Genomic DNA, 20,562 nt, shown 5'->3' on the forward strand with positions numbered 1-20,562 from the left:
CCTCTCGATGAGCCCGGCCAACTCACACGCGAGAATCCTTTTCCCCCTGTGAGACAGCTGAACTCCGTCCGTCGCCAGCAGGCCCGGTGCCGTGTAAACCTCCCCGTGGTCAAAGAAGCCAAAATTCTGCCAATGGCACCAGCCCCTGAGCCACGTGTTGATCCGATGAGTTTTCCTGTTCCTTTCAGTGTTCCGCCCTGCCACTGAAGGGATCGAGGAAAACACCACCTGTGCTCCCGATCCTCCCTCCAGTTGCCCCAGCGCCCTGAAGTCCCTTTTGATCCCCTCGGGACTTCTCTCTGCAACCTCCTCACTGCCAGCCTGTATAACCAGTAGCGGGTAGTAATCGGAGGCCTGCACGAGACTAGGGAGCTTCCTAGTGATGTCCTTCACCCGGGCCCCAGGGAGGCAGCAGACTTCCCTGTGGGATGGGTCTGGCCGGCAAATTGGGCCCTCGGTCCCCCTCAGAAGGGAATCACCAATGACAATTACCCTCCTTTTTTTCTTAGCGGAGGCAGTCGTAATTTGTGGGGCTGGCTGCCTCGCCTCGGGCAACCCCCTGGATGGGCCTTCATCTTCGTCCTCGTTTGTCTGGCCCTCAAGTTCCAGAGCCCCATATCTGTTGTGTAGGGGCAACTGGGAAGGTTGAGGTGAGGGAGGCCGGCCGGGGGTTCGCCTGGCACCCCGAGCAGGGACCTGTGTCCATTCCCCTCCATCGCCTGGGTCTCCTGGATGAGGGAAAGGCTGTGGATGTGGCCTACCTGGACTTCAGTAAAGCCTTTGACACTGTCTCCCACGGCATTCTCCTAGAGAAGCTGGCGGCTCACGGCTTAGACAGGTACACTCTTCGCTGGGTAAAAAACTGGCTGGACGGCCGAGCCCAGAGAGTTGTGGTGAACGGAGTTAAATCCAGTTGGCAGCCGGTCACGAGCGGTGTTCCCCAGGGCTCAGTACTGGGGCCGGTCCTGTTCAATATCTTTATCAATGATCTGGACGAGGGGATCGAGTGCTCCCTCGGTAAGTTTGCAGACGACACCAAGCTGGGCGGGAGTGTTGATCTGCTGGAGGGTAGGAAGGCTCTGCAGAGGGACCTGGACAGGCTGGATCGATGGGCCGAGCCCAATTGTATGAGGTTCAACAAGGCCACGTGCCGGGTCCTGCACTTCAGCCACAACAACCCCAGGCAACGCTACAGGCTTGGGGAAGAGTGGCTGGAAAGCTGCCCAGAGGAAAAGGACCTGGGGGTGCTGGTTGACAGCCGGCTGAACATGAGCTGGCAGTGTGCCCAGGTGGCCGAGAAGGCCAACGGCATCCTGGCCTGTATCAGAAATAGTGTGGCCAGCAGGAGTAAGGAGGTGATCGTGCCCTTGTACTCGGCACCTCGACTACTGTGTTCAGTTTTTGGCCCTTCACTCTAAGAAGGACATTGAGGTGCTGGAGCGTGTCCAGAGGAGGGCAACGAAGCTGGTGAAGGGCCTGGAGCACAAGTCTTATGAGGAGCGGCTGAGGAAACTGGGGTTGTTTAGCCTGGAGAAGAGGAGGCTGAGGGGAGACCTCATCGTGCTCTACAACTACCTGAAAGGAGGCTGTAGCAAGGTGGGTGTTGGTCTCTTCTCCCAAGTAACTAGTGACAGGACGAGAGGAAATGGCCTCAAGTTGCGCCTGGGGAGGTTTAGATTGGACATTAGGAAAAATTTCTTTACTGAAGGAGTGGTCAGTCCTTGGAACAGGCTGCCCAGGAAAGTGGCTGAGTCACTATGCCTGGAAGTATTTAAAAGACATGTAGATGAGGTGCTTAGAGATATGGTTTAGTGGGCATGGTGGTGTTGGGTTGACGGTTGGACTCGATGATCTTAGAGGTCTTTTCCAACTTTAAAGATTCTATGATTCTATGATTTAGTCTTCCAAGAGTGAGTGGGAGCAAAATGTGTTATTTGGTGAATTTGCTTAAACAGAAAAATGATCATAATGAGCAAGGAAAATAACCTCTCATGGGAGTTGCCTCCACGAGTTTTGCCTGTTGCTTTTTAGGGACAAATACTAGAGACAAGCCTGAGTGCCATTCTATGAGCTGCCTTCTTTTGCAGTCTGATCGTACAAAAACCATCTTGTTACAATGGACTCTGTCAATCATCTCCAGTGCGAACCTTCTGCCAGGACATCCTGAGGACTGAGAAGCTCCTCAGAACAACCTCTCTGTGTCCTTTTCTTTCTGGTGATACACACTATTAAAAAGGCCATGGAACAGCCAATCTAAACTACATCCACAGAATATGACAGAAGCATATAAAAAAGCTTTACAGAAAAAAGCTACAGAAAATGCAGTTGGTAAAACCACAATTAGACATTAGACGCAGAGGGAGGGGTAGTGATGATGTTATTTAAGTAGCACTTGGGAAACAGTCAAGACTGCAAGAGAGATGACTTCTCAACATTTTCAAGCTGGAGGGAGGGAGATGGGGGTATGGTGTTCTCTAGGCATCCTGCTAAAGCTGAGCTGCAGTGCAGAAAAGACAGAAAAATTAATTTTAACTGTATGCTTTTACTTTTCTGAAAGGGGAACTTAAGGCATAATTTACCTCCTTCTCTGCTAGTAAATGTAAATGCAGTTTGTTTCGTTTGTTTGTGTGTTTGTTTTCTTCAGCCCTTGGCTGAAGAAAAGGATATGTTATTGTAGGTAGTCTCATTTCCTAGGAGAGACTGGTTGTCATTGGTTATGGACTATTCAGAAGGATAAACAGCAGGTTCCAAACCTCCGCAAGAGATGGAAAGTTGCATTAGGCATCCTCCTGGTAGGACCTAACTATATTTTACTGAATGAAAACAGGACATAAGAATGCAGCAGCAGAGGTCCTCAATTAGCTGTTCCAATGCACTTCTATATTTAAGAATAAAAGACTGAATTTCAGTAAGCCTCTGTATGCATCTAAGAGTAATTAGGCTTACTATCACTCCCTTTTTTGAGACTTTGGTTTATTCATTGTCTTTCTAAAAGGTAGAAGCTACTTCTAGGAGTTTGAGCCCAATATCTCTGAGAAAATTGAACACTCCAACCTTCCACAAAGGAGATTAAGAGATTGGAGCACCTCACATAGGAGGAAAGGCTGAGAAAGCTGGGATTGTTTAGTCTGGAGAAGAGGAGGCTCAGAGGGAATCTTATAAATGTGTGTGCACACCTGAGGGGAGAGAATGAAAAAGACAGAGTGAGACTGTTGTCAGTGGTGCCCAGTGACAGGCCCAGAGGCAATGGGCACAAATTAAAAACCATGAAATTCCGTATGAGCAGAAGAAATAACCTTTTTTACTCTGAAGGTGCTCAAACAATGGAACAAGTTTTCTGGAGAGGTTGTGGCGTCTCCCCTTGCAGAGATATTCAAAACATGACTGGGCAGAATCGTGGGCAACTGGATCTGGTGAAACCTACTAAGCCACAAAGACCCCAAGAACCTTCTGTGAAGCCAGTTGTTCCCCAGCCTGTAGTGGGGCATGGGGTTATTCCAGGTGCAGGACTTGGCATTACCCTTTACTGAACGTCATGAGGTTTCTCTGCCCATTTCTCCAGCCTCTTGAGGTCTCCCTGAATGACAGCATACCCATCTGGTCTATCAACACTCCTCCCAGCTTTGTATCATCAGCAAACTTGCTGAGGGTGCACTCTATCCTGTCATCCAGGTCATTAATGAAGAGGTTAAATAGTACTGGACCCAATATTGACTCTTGGAGTACTCCATTAATGACTTTGAGTCCCTGATCACAATCCTCTGAGCACAGCAGTTCAGCGAGTTTTCAGTCCGCCCCACTGTCCAGTTAGATAGTCCATACTTTGACAGTTTGTCTATTAGGACGTTACAGGACAGAGTGTGAAAAGCCTTACTGAAGTCTTCCCTCATCCATCAAGCCAGTCATCTCATTGTAGGAGCCTATCAGGTTGGTTAAGCGTGGTTTCTCCTTCATAAATCCATGCTGACCCCTGCAGCAGCTCAAACCCCCTCATATGCTGCTAGTATCTCCTTTTCATTTGGGGTGTAGTGACATCCTCTATACCCCCAGCTATAAAACCCTAGAGGTCAGCCTTGGGTCCCTCTGAATGTTTTCTACCAAAGGCTCCAGGTGGAACCATGCTCCCAGGTGTGGTGTAGAGTACACTCCTCACAGCTGGTCCTGTCTGGCCTGTCCCAAGGGCTGCTGCAGGAACTCTCCCTTGCTTGATCTGTTCAAAGGCTCATTGCAGCTCAGGGTCCCAGTTGAAAGAGTTGTTCTTTCAGGTGACTCAATAGAGAGGACTCACAAACTCAAGAGGAAATATGCATTCCCTGCAAGAGACAATATGCATTCTCCAGAAACTCACAATGCCTAGGAAAGCTTGTGTTTCTTTTTTACTAGCTGGTGGGGACGTGGTTGTTATCTTATTGAACACACCCATTGGGATGTGACAACACCTGTTTTGCCATTTTATTCCCCAAAACTGGATCTCTTGTGCACGTCCTTTGACCTTGCTTTGTTTTATGGCAAAACCAGTTTTCAGAAGGAAGAGGACTTCTACCTTTCAGCATTAGAAGTCACTGTCTCTTTTTGGTATAAAAAAGGCATCCTTCTTTCAAATGATCTGCCATTTCAGCAAATTACACGTCTGTTCAGGCATCGACTCCCAGGCCATTGGAAATAAAAACTGGTCTACACACCTGTCCAAATTCTCCCACACACCTTGCCACCCAGGCATTGGCTGACTCAGGGCACATTCCTGTGTGCCTTCCCCAGCCGGTTGGTCACTGGAGGTTCCGCTGTGTGGTGGGTGGACCTCGGCCAGCTGTTGAACACTCACTCTGCCTCTCGCTCACTCCCCTCTCCCATGGGATGGGGACAAAGTAGAAGGAAGGCAAAAAGACTCATGGATCATGATAACAATAGCTTAATAAGGAAAACGAAAGCTGTGTGCGTGGGCAAAGCAGAAAGAGAAAGTCAGTCACTACTTCCCATCGTCAGGCAGATGTCCAGCCACTGCCTGCAAAGCAGGGCCTCAGCACATGTAATGGTTGCTTGGGAAGACAAACACCATAAGCCCAAATGTGCCCTTCCTCCTCTTTTCCCTGAGCTTTTATTGCTGAGCACGATGTTACATGGTATACAATATTCCTTTGGACAGTTTGGGTCAGCTGTCCCAGCTGTGTCCCCTCCCATCCTCTTGCCCACCCCCTAGCCTTCTGGCTTTTGGGTGGGGGGAAGAAAGAAAACCTTGATGCTGTATGAGCACTCTTCAGCAATAGCCAAAACACTGGTACGTCACCCACACTGTTTTAGCCACAAATGCAAAACACAGCACCCTAGGTGCTGCTATGAAGTGACTTTCTAACTCCATCCCATACGGACCCTTTCATCAAGGGCAGCTGACAAAGGTCATTAGAAGCTGCTAGAGCCTACTGGAAGCTTGCCAGAAGTAAAGGACTCCTGTGGCTATCCTTACCCATATCCTTATCCTTATCCTTATCCTTATTCTTATCCTTATCCTTATCCTCATCCTTATCCATACCCTTATCCTTAACTGGCAGCAGCAGGCACTCTTGAAGTTCCTCAGGGGATTCCTACGGGTCCCTGACAATCCCAGACAAAGTCTGTGGAAATTTGAGAACATCCCAAGGAGATATCAAAGAAGCAGAGCCCAGAAACTGCTGGTGCAAACTGCTGCATCTGTGAGCTGCCTCTTTTAGCTGCGCTCAGGATCTTTCAGCTTGGGAGCGACCTCTGGAGGTTTCTAGTTCAACCTCCTTCTCAAAGATAGTTCAGTTAGGGCCTTGTCCAGTTGAATTTTAAATGTCTCCAAGGGTGCTGTCGCACAGCTTCTCTGGGCCCCTGTTCCAGTGCTTGAACAGCCTCGTGGTGAAAATATTTCTTGTTTTGTCTAATCAAACATAACTTAGCTTTCTCTTCTTAGAACTGAACAAACACAGCTCCCTTAGCATCTCCTCAAATGTCCTGTTCTCCAGCCCCCAACTATCTTCCTGGCTTTCCACAGGAATCACTCCAGACTATCAACATTTTTCTTGTGGGAAGCTGTAAACTGGAAGCAGTATTCCAGATATGGTCTAACAGGTGCCGAGTTAAAGGAGAATAAACACTTCCCTCGATCTACTGGCTACGGTCCTACTGATAGGGCTCAGGATGCTGATAGCCTCCATCATTTTCAGTAGTGCTGCTACCCAAGCAGGCGGTCGCCCCTCCCGTACTGATGCAGGTGATTAATCCACCCATGGTGCAAGAGTTTGCATTTGTCCTTTCTCAGTTTCATGAGGTTTCTCAGTTTCATGAGGTCCCCCTAGTGTGTCTAGGTCCTTCTGAATGGCCTCCCTTGCACTTGAGTATATTGACTGTCGATCAGTGCCAGTGATGGACAGGGCCATCGCTTCACACTGAGGTTCTCTATAAATTATATGAGACTGTTTTCTGTTTCCTCCTCCAGCTCTTTGATGAAGATACTAAACAAGTCAGATCCAAGGACAGACCCCTGAGCAAATCCCATCACAACCAGTCTCCAGGCAGATGACAAACCATTCACCATTTCCCTTTGGATCCAAAGACCATCCATCCAGGTTTTCCCCCATCTAGCAGTCTGTTGGAGAAAGTTAGCCAGACTAGGCCGCGGTGGGAAAATTCTGAGTCATGCTGAGAAGGGAGAAAAGAAAGTCATGCTGACCTTGCTCTGTGCAGATAAGCAACTTTGAGAAAGTACAGTATAAGAAAAACAGGATGGAACCCGGACCACGTAGCAGTAACCGAAAGTAGGAGGAATATGATAATGTAATTTTTAGAGCTAAGCCAATGATTGTGAGACAAGTATGCATAAGGTAGAACTTAGTGTATAAATATGTGTAGGGTTTTACAATAAAGTTGAAGCTGGCCTTATCACTCACATTGAGTCGACTGCCTGCCTTCCCTCGCTCGTCGCAGCAGTCCACCCATTCAGACCATAATATCCAAAACTAGATACAAGGATGCTGTGGAAACTGTAACCATATGTGGAAGGAGAGACCATCTGCTCCCTCAACATTATCTGATCAAGGACATTCAGGGACACAACCCTGACACACAAACAATGACGGAGACATTGAGGGAGACAACAAGAAACAAAGCTAATCAGTCACACTAATTGATGGTCTGTCAAGAAACTGCAGGCATCACTTCAGAGAGGGCAACGTGGACTTTGCAACTGATAAAAATGCAAACGGTCCCAGATGCTGGAGGGGGCTGGTGGGACTGTGCACACTGAGGAAGAAATGAACAGGGGAAGGGGATCGGGGAAGAACATAGAGGGAAATAGGCAGAAAGGGGTATAAAAGGGGCGGGTTGCATGTGAAACAGAGACGGTCAGTGCGCTTGTCTGGCTGAGCCCTGCGCCTGATCACCACAGTCTGTCTTGTCTTCTTATTAAACCTTTCCTTAACTCTGCGTAATCTCACTCTATCCCGTGTGTATGCGTGCTGCAAGGACTAAGTGCCAGCTACTGAGGGGACCAGTGTGGGTGGGTTTGGTGCCAGCTTCTGGAGTCAGACCAGCGGTGTAGGTGCCTGTGGTGTCAGCTACGGGTGCCAGTGGGGACTCAGCTGCTAGCCACTGGGGCGGGAACAGTGTGTGTTCCCAAAACCAGGTACTGGGAGGGATTTGCATGGGTGGATGAGTGAGAGGGCTCAGCATCAGTGACAGGGGTGGAACTGTGGGTCATAAGCCCATGTGCCTGGATGACAGCTGCTGTGGGTGGAGGGGGCAAATGTTTGCATCTTCCCGAAACCCGGTGTGCATCAGGGGTGTATGTGTGTAACTCACCAGCAAACTTCAAGCTGGACTAGCTGTCAAGTAGGAGACCATGGCTCTGGAATCCGGTGGGCAGAGGGTCTGTGTCCAGGGGAACCCACGAGTGTGGGGTGCCTGTGTGGGACCAGTGTGTGAGTGCTGCGTGTTTGGTGCATCAAGTTGGACGAGCCGGCGAGTAGGAGACCCGTGACGTGGGTCTGAGGGCCGGGATCCAGGCAGGGGTACAAGGTGGACAGTGGAGCCATGCTGTTGCTTGGAGGACCCACAAATGTGCATGTGCTTCTGAACCCTGAGTGTGTGTGTGTGTCTGCACTAGTGACCTCCTGTCTCTGCCAACCCCAGCAGAGGGGACGTGGCTGCCTGTGCTTGTGTGTGATGTGGGGCCTGTGTGCGGCTGCTGATGAAGGCACCGCCTCGTCTGTGGCAGTCTGTTTACTGGCCATGTCAGCGTCCTGCGTGTGTGTGTCTTTGACTCTGTGTATGTGTGTGTCTCGGTGTCTCTGGGATACGCGCTTAACTTTGCTACTGGTCGAACCTGCAGAGGGGAAAGTGGCAGCCACATGCCTCAGCCTGGGCAGAGACCTCGGGTCCCTGGGCACCGGGCTGGGCTCCAGTGGCTGGAGGCTGCAGCTGCTTATACCATCCCTTAACAGAGACTATGTCGAAAGCCTTGCTAAGGTCAAGTAGGTTACATCCCCAGCGCTCTCTTCATCCACAGCTCTCATCATTTCATTATGGAAGGTAATTTGTCTGGTCGGGCATGATTTGTTGTTGGCAAATCCATGTTGACTATTCCCAATCATTATCTTTTCCCTCCAGAAAGAACTTCCAAGAGGACTTGCTCCATGGTTTTCCCTGGATTAGAGGCTGACGACCCTGTAATTCCCAGATAGTTCTTGCCCTTTTGAGGATGGGTGTAACATTTGCCTCTCTCCAGCCATCCTGATGATGGAGAGGCCTCACAGGCCTCACAGTGGTATCAGCCATCCATCTCTGCACCATCAGATACACCCCCCTGGATCTCATGGTCTTGTACGGGTTGAGATTTCTCAGAAGACTCCTTACTTGATTCTTTCCCACTATTGGTCATTCCTTTTCTTCTTGAGGCTCTGTCTCTTGGAGACATTGCCAGGGAAGATCAAAAGAAAGAAGGTACTGGGTACCTCAGCTGTATCTGCATCTGCTGCCACTAAACTAGACACACTCAGAGGATGATTGAGATCATCTTAATTCAGGTATCTGAGATAAGTAGAATGAAGTGCCTATGCCTGTATAAGTGAAATGAACTGCAATTTGCATATTCCAAGTCCTCTCTGAATGTAATGTCCAGGGCACGCTCCCCTGCAGGATGTGGTGAAAAGCCCAGTGGGGCTCGTAACAGCTTGGCTTTTCTCATTCTTCCAATTGCTTGTGTCATGGTACTGGAGAGAAATTCAAGAAACTAGGCATTCTCTTGCTTGCTGAGATGTTCTTTTTTTTTCTCAGATCGCCTCTGTTTGCCCTGAAACAGACGTGCCTGCAAAGTAAAGAATGTGCAATACATCCTGTTTCCCTCTGGCTAACACAGGAGTAGCACAGTAAGCAGTACTACATCATAAAATACTCTGAAGTATTTATTTTCTTAATGAATGCCAGAGCACAAATCCCTTAGGGGCTATAGCAAAACTATTTTTGTTCAGACCCAGGAAAGTTAGTATAGATTTCATAGTAACTCTGTTCCTAACACCTACTTTGATGCTTAGACAGAATGATGTATGAGTGTTTTTTTATGTATTTTGTTTTCTCTTTGGAGTCCTTTGTGGAGGAGAGGAATCAGGCAACTCTGAGACTGCAGACAAAGCAGTCCTATGTGGAATAAGGGCTCTTGATGTCTGAATGGAAAAAGGTAATATTAGAGAGAAGCACAGTTGCACTGAGGAGGGGCCAAAGCCTGCATTACTGGGGAAACAGAAATCTATTTATGAATAGAAACCAGTTGTGAAGTTACACTGGGTTTTAAGGGTATAGATGCAGAGGAGCCAAACTGACGATCAAAGAAAACAGTTCCGAACACTGAGACTACCTCCACTGAACAAAATTTCCACTGTACAGTGCTAGGATATACGGAGGTTTCTAGAATGGAGGTTTCTGAGCCAGAGGAGGGGAAAGATTCTCTCTCTTGGTGCTGCAGAGCTCACTTTCCTCAGCCTCCCTTCTACATTGTTCCTCTCACAGGCATGCTTGGATGGTAATGAATGGAGCCACAGCATGTAACCAGTCCTGTGATGGAATTTGTCCTCCTGGGCTTCAACCACAGTCCTAAGATTCAGCAATTCCTGTTCACAGTCTTCTTCATTGTCTACTTGATGACCTGCTTGGGAAACATCACCATCCTCACCACTGTTATCACTGGCTGCCACATGCACACACCCATGTACTTCTTCCTGGCCAACTTAACATTCACAGATATCACCAAATCTTCAGTAAATACTCCCATTCTGTTGTCAAGTCTCCTCTCCCAGCACAAAACTGTTCCATTCAAGGAGCGCATCCTTCACGTGTTTTTATTCCACTTCATTGGTGGTGCGCATATCTTCCTTTTTGCAGTGATGGCAGCTGATCAAGGGCTATCCATAAGCCCTTGCAGTACTTGACAACCATGAACCGTGAGGTGTGTGTAGGTCTAGTGGCAGGGTCATGGGCAGGTGGATTCATTCACTCTGCAACACAGATTGGTCTGCTTCTCCCTTTGCCTTACTGTGGTCCTAACACCCAGGACAATTTCCACTGTGATGTTCCACAAGTACTGAAAGTGGCCTGCATTGACACCTACCTGTCGGAGTTGCTGATGTCTCAAATGGTGGACTGCTCCTCATAGTAATTTTTGTCTTGCTCCTCATTTCATTTCACTGTCATTTTAGTCAAGATAGGGAGGCAAGTCACTGAAGGAAAGAACAAAGCTTTGTCTACCTGCATAGCCCAGATAATGGCAATAAGCATAACATTCATTCCAGGAACATTCATCTATGCTCGGCCCTTCAAGACATTCGAACTGAACAAAGTGGCCTCCATCTTCTTCACTGTGCTTGTTCTAGTGCTGAATCCCATGGTCTACACCCTGAGAAATACTGAAATGAAAAAGGCCATCGGAAGACTTGTTTCTAGGGTCATGAGAGATTCTTCCCAGGTTTATAAATGCATCTTCTTATGCTTTCTCCCTTGCCTATGAGATGTTTGTTCTTCCTGCTTTATTTGTTTTAGAGAGTCATATGTATTTTTCTCCTTTCCATTTTTTTCCCAGTAAGATTTTAGTAGAGTGTGATGACAGTGTTTCCTAAAGAATGTTTACGCCTGTAACTTGTGCCATTAATAGCCACCTGAAATCCTTCCTTCATATATTGAATAATACTTCCACATTTGGATGACTTTATTAAGATACCCAGGAATTTTTTGATTCTTGTGAGTATATTGTGACTGATTATCTACTAAGTTTTTGGTTACACTTCCTGTGTACACTGTACAGTTATATTCTACAGGAGCAATTAATTCAATTTGGCAGAAAGTATCTGACTTATTTGTTTGTTCACACTTTGAATGTTATACTCCTTTCGACTGGGATTGTCTGTATCAGATGAAACCACTATGGAAGAAGACAAGATCAGTTTTCTTAAAGCAACTGAGCATGCTATGAGGAGACATGCTTATGGTCTACAGGTTAAGGAACATGAGGGTTTTAGGGTCACAGAAAAGATCTGGAAGGCTGCAGCTGCCTGAGATGCTGTCAGACTGCTGGGATGAGTTGGTACCAGACAGCTATCGCAGAGAGATAACTGTAACAGTCACCGAGTTGACTGAAACTAACCCTGTAATTGAGAAGGACAATGAGAAGGATAGAGATATTTTTTGTAAAAAAATATTTTTTGATCATTGCTTTTCTATCTTAGGTAACCACTCTGAGACATCTTTACTTTAAAAGTTAGTTCTTCTAATTTATATTTCAGTAAAAACTAACTCTGGAAATTGTAAAGATTTTGGTCTTTAGGGAGTAACCACAAGTAAGATGTGGTTACTCTTAAAAAAGAGCTTTTATTTTCTTTAGGTTCCACCACATCAACTAGACTCAGCAAGAAATTTTAAGTGAATATGTCTTATTTATGCTCTCTGTGCCATGACATGTGTCATCTTGACCAGAGTGACAGTAGTTGATTCTCTTTTGTATTAAAAAAAGAATGTTCAAAAATATGTATGAACAATGAGCTTTGCAAGAGGCAACATTTCAGAATATTGAAAAGCATAAATACAGTGGAAATCTAGCTCATTAAAGAAAATAAACTACTACAGTGTTATTGAAAAAAGAATAGTGTTCACAAATATATCATGAGTTAAGTCAAGAATCATCACTGAATCACTGAGGACCTATGGTCTGGTATTCAATTTATCTAATTTTGCAGGTCCAAATTGTAGACAGCTCCACTAGTCACAGAGGCTCCCTTTAAAATCAATGTAATGACATAAGCATTTCTAGGGTAAGCATCCTAAGGTAAATATTTGAAATTCCTAGAGAAATCCCTTCCAAAAAGTGACTATTTGTCTGCCTTGACTCAGAAAAGAGATACAGAATGGCTAGTTCAGGCACAGGCATATTAAACTACAGTAGTTTTGAAATTCAGGCTCCAGACTCCACAGACCGCAGAATCATAGAAGCACAGAAATGTTGGTGAGGCAGTACCTCTGTAGGTGTCTCTTCCAAATCTCCCCCTCAGAGGGAGATTGATCATTGCCATTAGATCAGGTCAGCCATGGGCTGTTTAGATGAGTCTTGGAAACTCCAGGGATGGATATCCAACAACATCCTTGGCAATCTTTTCCAGTGCCATACTACTCTGCTACTGAAAACGTTTTTCCTAATGTCCAGGCTAAAGCTCCCAAGCCACAACCCGTGCTCATTGTCCCCCCTTACATTGTCTACCACTAGCAAGAAGAGTTTGATTCCATCGTCTTTGTAATACTTCTTCAAGAAGTTGAAGGCTGCTGTTAGATCTCGCTTAATCTTTTCTTTGTCGGTTTAAACAAACCCAAGTCCTTCAACCTCTCCTCAGAGGTCATGTGATCTAGAACTGTGACGATCTCAGTAGACCTTTGCTGTTATTAACTAGATAGCGTTTGATTAAATGGCAGGTTAGACACATACTATGTGTATAAGTATCTGCCTTTAAGCGCAGAAATTAAGGAGGATTCTGTTGTGCAAACGTAGATACCTCAGTTTCATTTCAGAGGTGTCAAGGCATCCAAGGTATTCAAGACATCCACACAACATTGGCAGATCTGATACAAAGTCTACTAGAGGCTCACTTCTATCTGTAGAGTCTGTTGAAGATTAGGAAAGATAATTTATAGTGCCTAAAATAACATGTTAAGTCATGCTAATACAACATCTCGCTCATACTGACATTTCAGACACTGTTGAGTGTTCTATCCGTCCTCGAGCTGTCAGTCTGTTTGAACAAAAGGACTCCCACAAATTTTTTGCCACATCAGCCAGGACCGATGTGGACTACTTTGATATTCCAAGGGCACCTCAAAGAGATTAAGGCACTTACGTATAGGCAATTGAATCCCATCCTAAATGTTTGAATCCAGAGATAAATCCCACACATAAAGTTAAGTGGTCTCTCCTGCTGTCCTCCACCTTGCACTGGGTCTGGTTGGGATGGACTTAATTTTTTTCATAGCAGTTTGCTGTGTTTTGGGAGGACAAAAATGAGGAGAAACTCTTCGGTTGAGATAGGCACAGTTTAATAAGGGAATAAAAAAAAGAAGAAAACAAGTGATGCAAAAGCAGTCTCTCACCACCAACAGACCAATGACCAGCCACTCTCAGAGCAATGACTACTTTTGAAAAACTCCCTCCAGTTTTATTGCTGAGCGTGATGTCATACAGCATGGAATATCCCTTTGGAGAATTTGGGTCAGCTGTCCTGGCTGTGTCTCTTCCCAACGTCTTGCCCAATGCAAGTCTACTTTTTGGGAGGTGGGGGCAGCATGAGAAACAGAAAAGGCCTTGACACTATGTAGGAACTGTTCAGCAATCACTATAACATAGGTGTGTTATCAACGATGTTTTGGTCACCAGTCTAAAACACAACGCCTTAGGGGTTACTATGAAGAAAGTTAACTCCACCCCAACCCCACCCCGTACACACCTGCAGTCTTAACTCCTGAGAAGAATTTTGTGTTTTGAAGCAATAATTGTTTTTTTATATTTTATTAGTAAATTGAAATTCAGTAGAAATATTAGAAGAAGAAAGAGGAAGGAAGGACGGAAGGAAGGAAGAAAGAAAGGAAGGGAGAAAGGGAGGAAGGAAGGAAGAAGGAAGGAAGGAAGGAAGGGAGGAAGGAATGAATGAAGGAAGGAAGGGAGGAAGGGAGGAAGGAAGGAAGAAAGGAAGGGAGGAAGGAAGGAAGGAAGGAAGAAGAGAGAAAGGGAGGAAGGGAGGAAGCAAGCAGTGCCTTAAGGAGAATTCTTTCTCTGAATAAAAATAAAACAAAGTAAAAATGTGTTTTCTGGCTGACTTCCCACCCCATATCTATCCCATTTACCTTACAAATATGAATGATGTGACGAAATTGCATAATAGGCTGTCCAGGTCTCCATATACTCAGTGAGGAATGCTAAATTCTGAGTAAGTCAGTGATGAATCTTTGTCTCTCCTACCTTGGGCTATGTTTGCATCAATTAAGAAATTAAATAACAGGAAATAGAGTAAGACTTCTATTCTTGTGCAATGCACTTGCCATCTGTTCACTGCTGCTTGATTTCCTGGAATACTTTTTTTATTGTAATAATGGTATATGACCAGTATTTCATTGCAATGCATTTATCTGAACAAAGACTATTTCTTATAAGAAAGTGAGGAAAATTGTAAATAGAATATGTGCTTATATTCTTCAAGAAACAATCAAAAATATTTTCATGTATATTGTGAAGTTGTATGTTCTGCATTTTTTCACCCAATCATGAATATTCCACATGAAAACATGAAAAGCAGAAACATCCATACATAAATTCCCTAGAATACAGTAGAAATCAGAAATTTAGAAATTAACTGAACCCTTAGTAGCGTGAGCTACCATAATAGACAAAAGAAGCCTTTTCGTTGTTGCTGTTGCTGTTGATTTTATAATGCATGTTCACTGCTTTATTAATTGGCAACCACTTTGGTTCCCAAGCAGTTATTACCTTGAGAGACAGCATTGTCATTTTAGTCACATGCTCATTATTGTTATTTAAATTTCGTTCTTTGTCAAAAGCAAAAGCAATTATTAAGTTGACAGTATCTGCTTTGTTTTTACATTTCTCTGTAAAAGAAAAGAACCATCTAAGAAAAGGACAGCTGTGAATTTCTCATTCTGAAAAAGATGTTGCTGAGCAATCTGTTGATGGCATTCTTCATCTCTGTGTTCCTCAGTGTGTAGATTAGGGGATTAAGCATTGGAGTGATGAGTGTGTAAAGAGATGACATGGCTTTGTCTACCACAAGCTTTTGGAACGGACGTGCATAGATGAAGATGCAGGGTACAAAATGGATGCTCACAACTGCAACCTGAGCTCCACAAGTGGAAAAGGCTTTGTGCTTCCCCTCCGTAAGATGTGTCCTGACTTTGACCAGGATGACAGCGTATGACACAATCAGGACAATAAAGATGAGGATTGTAAACAGTCCGCTATTGCACACCATGAGTAGCTCAACTACATAGATATCTGTACAGGCCAGTTTGATGACCTGTGGGATATCACAGTAGAAATTGTCTAGAAAATTTGGTCCGCAGAACGGCAACTGAATGATCAGTGCTACCTGCACAATAGAATGAAGAAACCCCCCTACCCATGCTGCTACTACCAGACTGAGGAGAACATTGGGATTCATAATGTTTAGGTACTGCAAAGGTCTATGGAGAGCCACATACCGATCCACAGCCATCAATATGAGGACAACGCACACAGCACCTCCTGTGAAATGGAAGAAAAACATCTGTGTGATGCATCCCTGAAAACTAATGGTCTTAACCTCAGACAGGAGGTCCCATAGCATCTTGGGCAGAGTCACTGAGGATTCACTGAGGTCTATGAAGGCTAAATTTCCCAACAAAAAGTACATAGGCTTGTGGAGCTGTTGATCTGTGATTATTGTGGTGATGATGGTGACATTTCCAAGCCAAGTCATTGTGTAGATTATGAGGAAAGTTGTAAAGAGAATATACTGCAGCATGGCACTTTCAGTTAAACCAACAAGGAAAAATTTCTTCACAGTGGTGGTAGAATTCTCCTGCTCCATTGGTACCCTGTAGCATGCAATCAACAGAGATAACACCAGGTGAACTAGTTATTACTCATTGACATTTTTATTCAGAAGAGACTACTTGATCTTCTATTGTTATTCATCAAATATGAATTTCTTCAGCTCCTTTTCTTGCATAACAGTTTGCGCCTGTAGAAATCCTCTTTGCAAAAAGTCTTCCAGTATGTACTTGAAAACAGTCAGCCATGAGACTCATCTCATCTGACTCTAAACAGGAGGTTTCAGTTCAGAATTTCTACACCTAAATTTACATATCTGCACTCTAGGTGTCTTCATATAAGTCATGCTTCTAGTCTTTCCTTACAGGCAAAACAGGTGAGCATAACTTGACTAAATGTAGGTGCCTGGTACCATTTTAGAAGTCCATGCATAATCCACCTGTAGTCACACAGCTGAGAGATGTGACACAGCATCTGTGGAAAACCTTTGTATCATGCTCTTCTGGAGCAGCAGCTGGAGTTGGCATGTATCACCATGAAATCTCATATGGCATTACACATCTGTGTTTAGTCAGCTGAATCCCATTCTGGGCATTTGTCAATAAAGTCAAGCAAAGACAGGATCATGATAATGCTCTCCCTAAAATAAACCACACTGTCTCAGTTGTCCATGTTCCAGCAATATTCAGTCTATGGAATGGACTCAACTGGCATTTCCATAGAGATGTCCTGTATCTTCCTTCTTTCCTTCCTTCCTTCTTTCCTTCCTTCCTTCCTTCGTTCATTTGTTCCTTCCTTCCTTCCTTCCTTCTTTCCTTCCTCCCTTTCTCCCTCTCTCCCTCCCTCCCTCCCTTTCTTCCTTCCTTCCTTCCTTCCTTTTCCTCATTTATTCATTCATTCCAATGATTCTCCATGCAACTGCAGACCCACTCGATTTATTCCCCATCTGGTAACATAGCTACCTTTTTAATCACACCAAGAAGACCTCAGAAGGGCTAGAGAACTATTCTGATCCTTGCATTTATGTCAGCAGGAAGGCTGAAATGACATACCTAGCAGATTCTGGAGTTTCTTCTCCTCTGAAACTGGACTGGTTCCTTGCCTGTGATATGGATGAGGAAGAGCTGTGATGGGAAACCTTCTCTTGGGAAAGCTAGCTTTGAAATCAGCAAAGACGATGTGAGGTATGGATTCTTCAGATACAACAGAGCCATTTGTATTCTACAGACGTTTGTTATCCCTTGCAGAATTTTTGGGAGGCTCGAATTTCCTGCTGATTGCTAAAAAGATTGATTGCGTTGCAAATAAAGTTCACTTTTATGTAACACATCAGACACTAAAATCAACAATAGTTTATCTCCAAGGACTTTATAAATATTGTGGAAGCTGCAAGGTATTTGTCCTCAGTGTTCCTTGTTCTTATTGGAAAATCAGAACTGTTTCTTCAGTCTCCATCCTCAATAGAAGTATGCTGGCACTGGGGTTTTTACCCCCGTCTTCACTGATGCAATTTGCCTGTCAGTATTTGATATTTGTGATGTACAGGCCTCACCTTAGCTAGCTTCCTAAGCTGCTTTCACACTGAACACAAAGAAACAATTATTTTCACAGAACAATGTTTTAAATACCTTTTGGGTGTTTACCCCAGAGTAATATGAAATCAAGCTCAGTAAGTACTGCTTTCTCCTGAGACCGAACAATCCCACCTGAGGACTTGTCAAAGACCGCAGAGGTGCAACAGGTAGCTGTCTTGCTTAGTAAAACTGTCAGAATTGAATATGTGATTGGCTGGTTTAAGGCAACAGTGAAGAGGGTGCATGCCACATAACTTTAAGCCCTTAGACACTTTAATTAGGAGTGCAAAGGGTGAGCGAGTGAGCAAGTACACAGGCAGGCAAGCAAGCAAGCAAGCAAGGTTGTTCACTGATTTTTTGTTTTTTCAGGCAGTGAGATCTGCTAGGTAGCACATTTGAATGCAGAGAGATAGGATTCATCTCACTTACTTAAACATAGCTGCCTAAAATGTAGTTGATGAAGTCTACCGACGTTGTCCAGACCCTATCTGTACTCAATGGGAGCAGATAGTTATCTGCAAGGAGAATTTACCTCATGACAGTTGTCCAAGACAGGTCAGATGAATCACCACAGCTGCTGATGTAATTTCAAAAAGGGGAGTAACATCCATTTATCAGAGAAGGAGTAAGGGGGCTGGAGCTCAGATTTCTCTAGCCCTGGTCTAGGAGATGAGCTATTCTTTATCTAGTGCACAAGACAGCAAATATTGGATTTACCTCACTGCCTGGAGGTGTTTTAACATTCGTCATCTTAGGCAATATCTACAATTTGCCAGCTGAATTACCTGTGTGATTTCCCTCCAATGCCTCTTCCCTGGGATTGCTCATGCTTCATGATCCAAGTCCCTTCTCAGGTGGGATGCTCTGAAGCCTGGTGCAATTCTGAGGAAAGTTCATTCCACTTTCAGTTTTGTACTGGCAGTAGGGTTGACACCACACAACCTTTGACTCTTTTCCCCAGAAACAATCTTGCAAAGCTATCCCAGCTTTTGCTGCACTCTCAAACACTCCCAGATGCCCTTGCAATATGTCTTGGACAATGGCACATTTGTATTCAACATCATGTCTGAAACATATTTCTGGGATGTGGTTCGCACACTTTGAGCCAAAAAAAATCCCAAAACAAAAAACACCACAAATTTGAGCATAGAACAATAATTATTATGCTTTAAGATGCTATACAGGGCTCAGAGGAAGACGTAGCTTAGCTGGACATAACATGAGTACAGAGCAGTGAGCAGGAGCTGCGCTGCCAGATTTGTTCAGAGGGAAAAAAATAAGCCCTTAGGACAGATCTTTATGTTAGAGGTAAATACATCATGATGGATGTGACAGCCCAAGTGAGGGGAGGATGATGCAGCCCTTTCCAGAAGATTTCACCTTGTAGAGTGCTGCATTAATTGCTTCTATCCCAAGGTCACATACAGGCACCTCCTTGCATGTCAGTGAAATTTCCACACATTGAAGAAAATTTCCTCCAAATCACCAAAAGTAGGAAGGGTTTTAAAGCTTATTCCACATGGAACAGGCACCTTGACTTGGTTAATGTCCTGGGCCTAATCCTGCAACATTCCAACTAGAGTTTCCATATTGAGGTCAAGCAAAATAAATCTTCACTACCGATGTGGTTATGCTGGTTTTTGAAGGCTGTCTCTGTTAGGAAACAGTAGAGGTTTCAGCTGACTTAGTTAACTGACAGAAAGGCAGTAAAAAGGAGGGATGAGATTTTTCAGTATAACGTTCTTTTTTTTTAGTTTGCTTGTTAAAGAGAAAGGCAATGTAAGTCATCTCAGGATAAATTCATTGCCTGACTTCAGAAACTTCACGACAACTAGTTAATGGCAAAGTGGTTAATTACATTTTGCAATGTTGTGTTTGTTTAGACCCCTCCAGGGAATTTAACTTGCCTGTGTCTCATTGGAACCCTTTTTTTTTTCATAATTAAAACACTGGAGAAGCAGAGTTAAGGAAACTTCATTTCAGCTTCTACTGACTTTGCTTCTGGGAGCTGATCTACTTCTACCTCTGAAAAGAGTTAGAGAACTAATTTTTTCTTGTTTTATTCCTTGAAAAGGTAGGACTGAAAGAAGCCTTTCTTTACAACAAAAAGCTTAATTACTCTAATACAATAGCATTAGTGTGATTAGCCTAAATTACTTTAAGGGACATTGCATTTCAAATGGTAAAAGCCTTTAAATTCATGCCAGTTTTAAAGATGTTTCAGGCTGTGCTCCAAGAAGAAAGAGACATCCAATATCATTCATCCATTTAGAAGAAACCTTTTTTATAACTGCTGTAGGGCCCTCCCATACTATCAAACACTACCAGCAACACACTGTGTTCCCTGAATTCACCCCTTCTGCTCCCTGTTTCCGTATGCCACATGTGCATGAAAGATACTCCAGAGGAAGAGCTGGCACAAACAGGAACTAGTGCGATAGACAGCGAGACACGTCGTCAGCTAGTGTAAATCAGAATTTCACCTGTGGGAAGGAGCACTGATCTTTGGTATTGAAGAAACACAGCCATTGATTTTGCTAAAGTCTGGCTCACTTACACTTATGCCATCCTGTCTCCTCTATAAAGAAGGAGAGTTCTGGTTAAATTATGCCATTTAGTGGATCACAGCTTCACAGGCTGTAGCCAAAATAGACCAAGGCAGCAGTTTGTGGCTGGATTCATCTCCCCAACCCCAATATAGGAACTATTGATTCTAACATGCCTAACCTGATTTCAAGCTGATATTAAGGTATTAATTTTATGTATTTTTCCTGTGCCTTGAAGAGAAAGGCATGGGACTCTATAGGGGACATTCCCTTCATACATGTAAGGTTGATCCAAACTCCAGCATATAGTATTGAGATTACATGAGGAAAACAGAGATTTTGGTGAATATGTCACAGAATG

General features: G+C 44.4%; 1 protein-coding gene and 3 pseudogenes across 1 annotated transcript; 3 read left to right on the top strand and 1 right to left on the bottom strand.

Moving 5' to 3' along the window:
- The window catches only part of LOC142091706 (von Willebrand factor A domain-containing protein 5A-like), a 521,312-nt pseudogene that overhangs the window by 403,399 nt on the left and 97,351 nt on the right, over nt 1–20,562 (top strand).
- Nucleotides 1–20,562, top strand: part of LOC142091600 (epimerase family protein SDR39U1-like) — a 334,998-nt pseudogene that overhangs the window by 224,452 nt on the left and 89,984 nt on the right.
- Nucleotides 8,883–16,118, bottom strand: LOC142091592 (olfactory receptor 4D1-like). The gene is made up of 2 exons (XM_075171014.1): nt 15,214–16,118; nt 8,883–8,916 (listed from the first exon to the last, which is right to left on the bottom strand). Exons 1-2 carry the CDS (start codon nt 16,116–16,118, stop codon nt 8,883–8,885), a joined length of 939 nt encoding a protein of 312 aa, XP_075027115.1.
- LOC142091670 (olfactory receptor 4D1-like) lies at nt 10,038–11,011 on the top strand (annotated as a pseudogene).

The sequence above is a fragment of the Calonectris borealis genome, chromosome 22 (assembly GCF_964195595.1).
Source record: "Calonectris borealis chromosome 22, bCalBor7.hap1.2, whole genome shotgun sequence".
NCBI classification, from domain to species: Eukaryota; Metazoa; Chordata; class Aves; order Procellariiformes; family Procellariidae; genus Calonectris; species Calonectris borealis.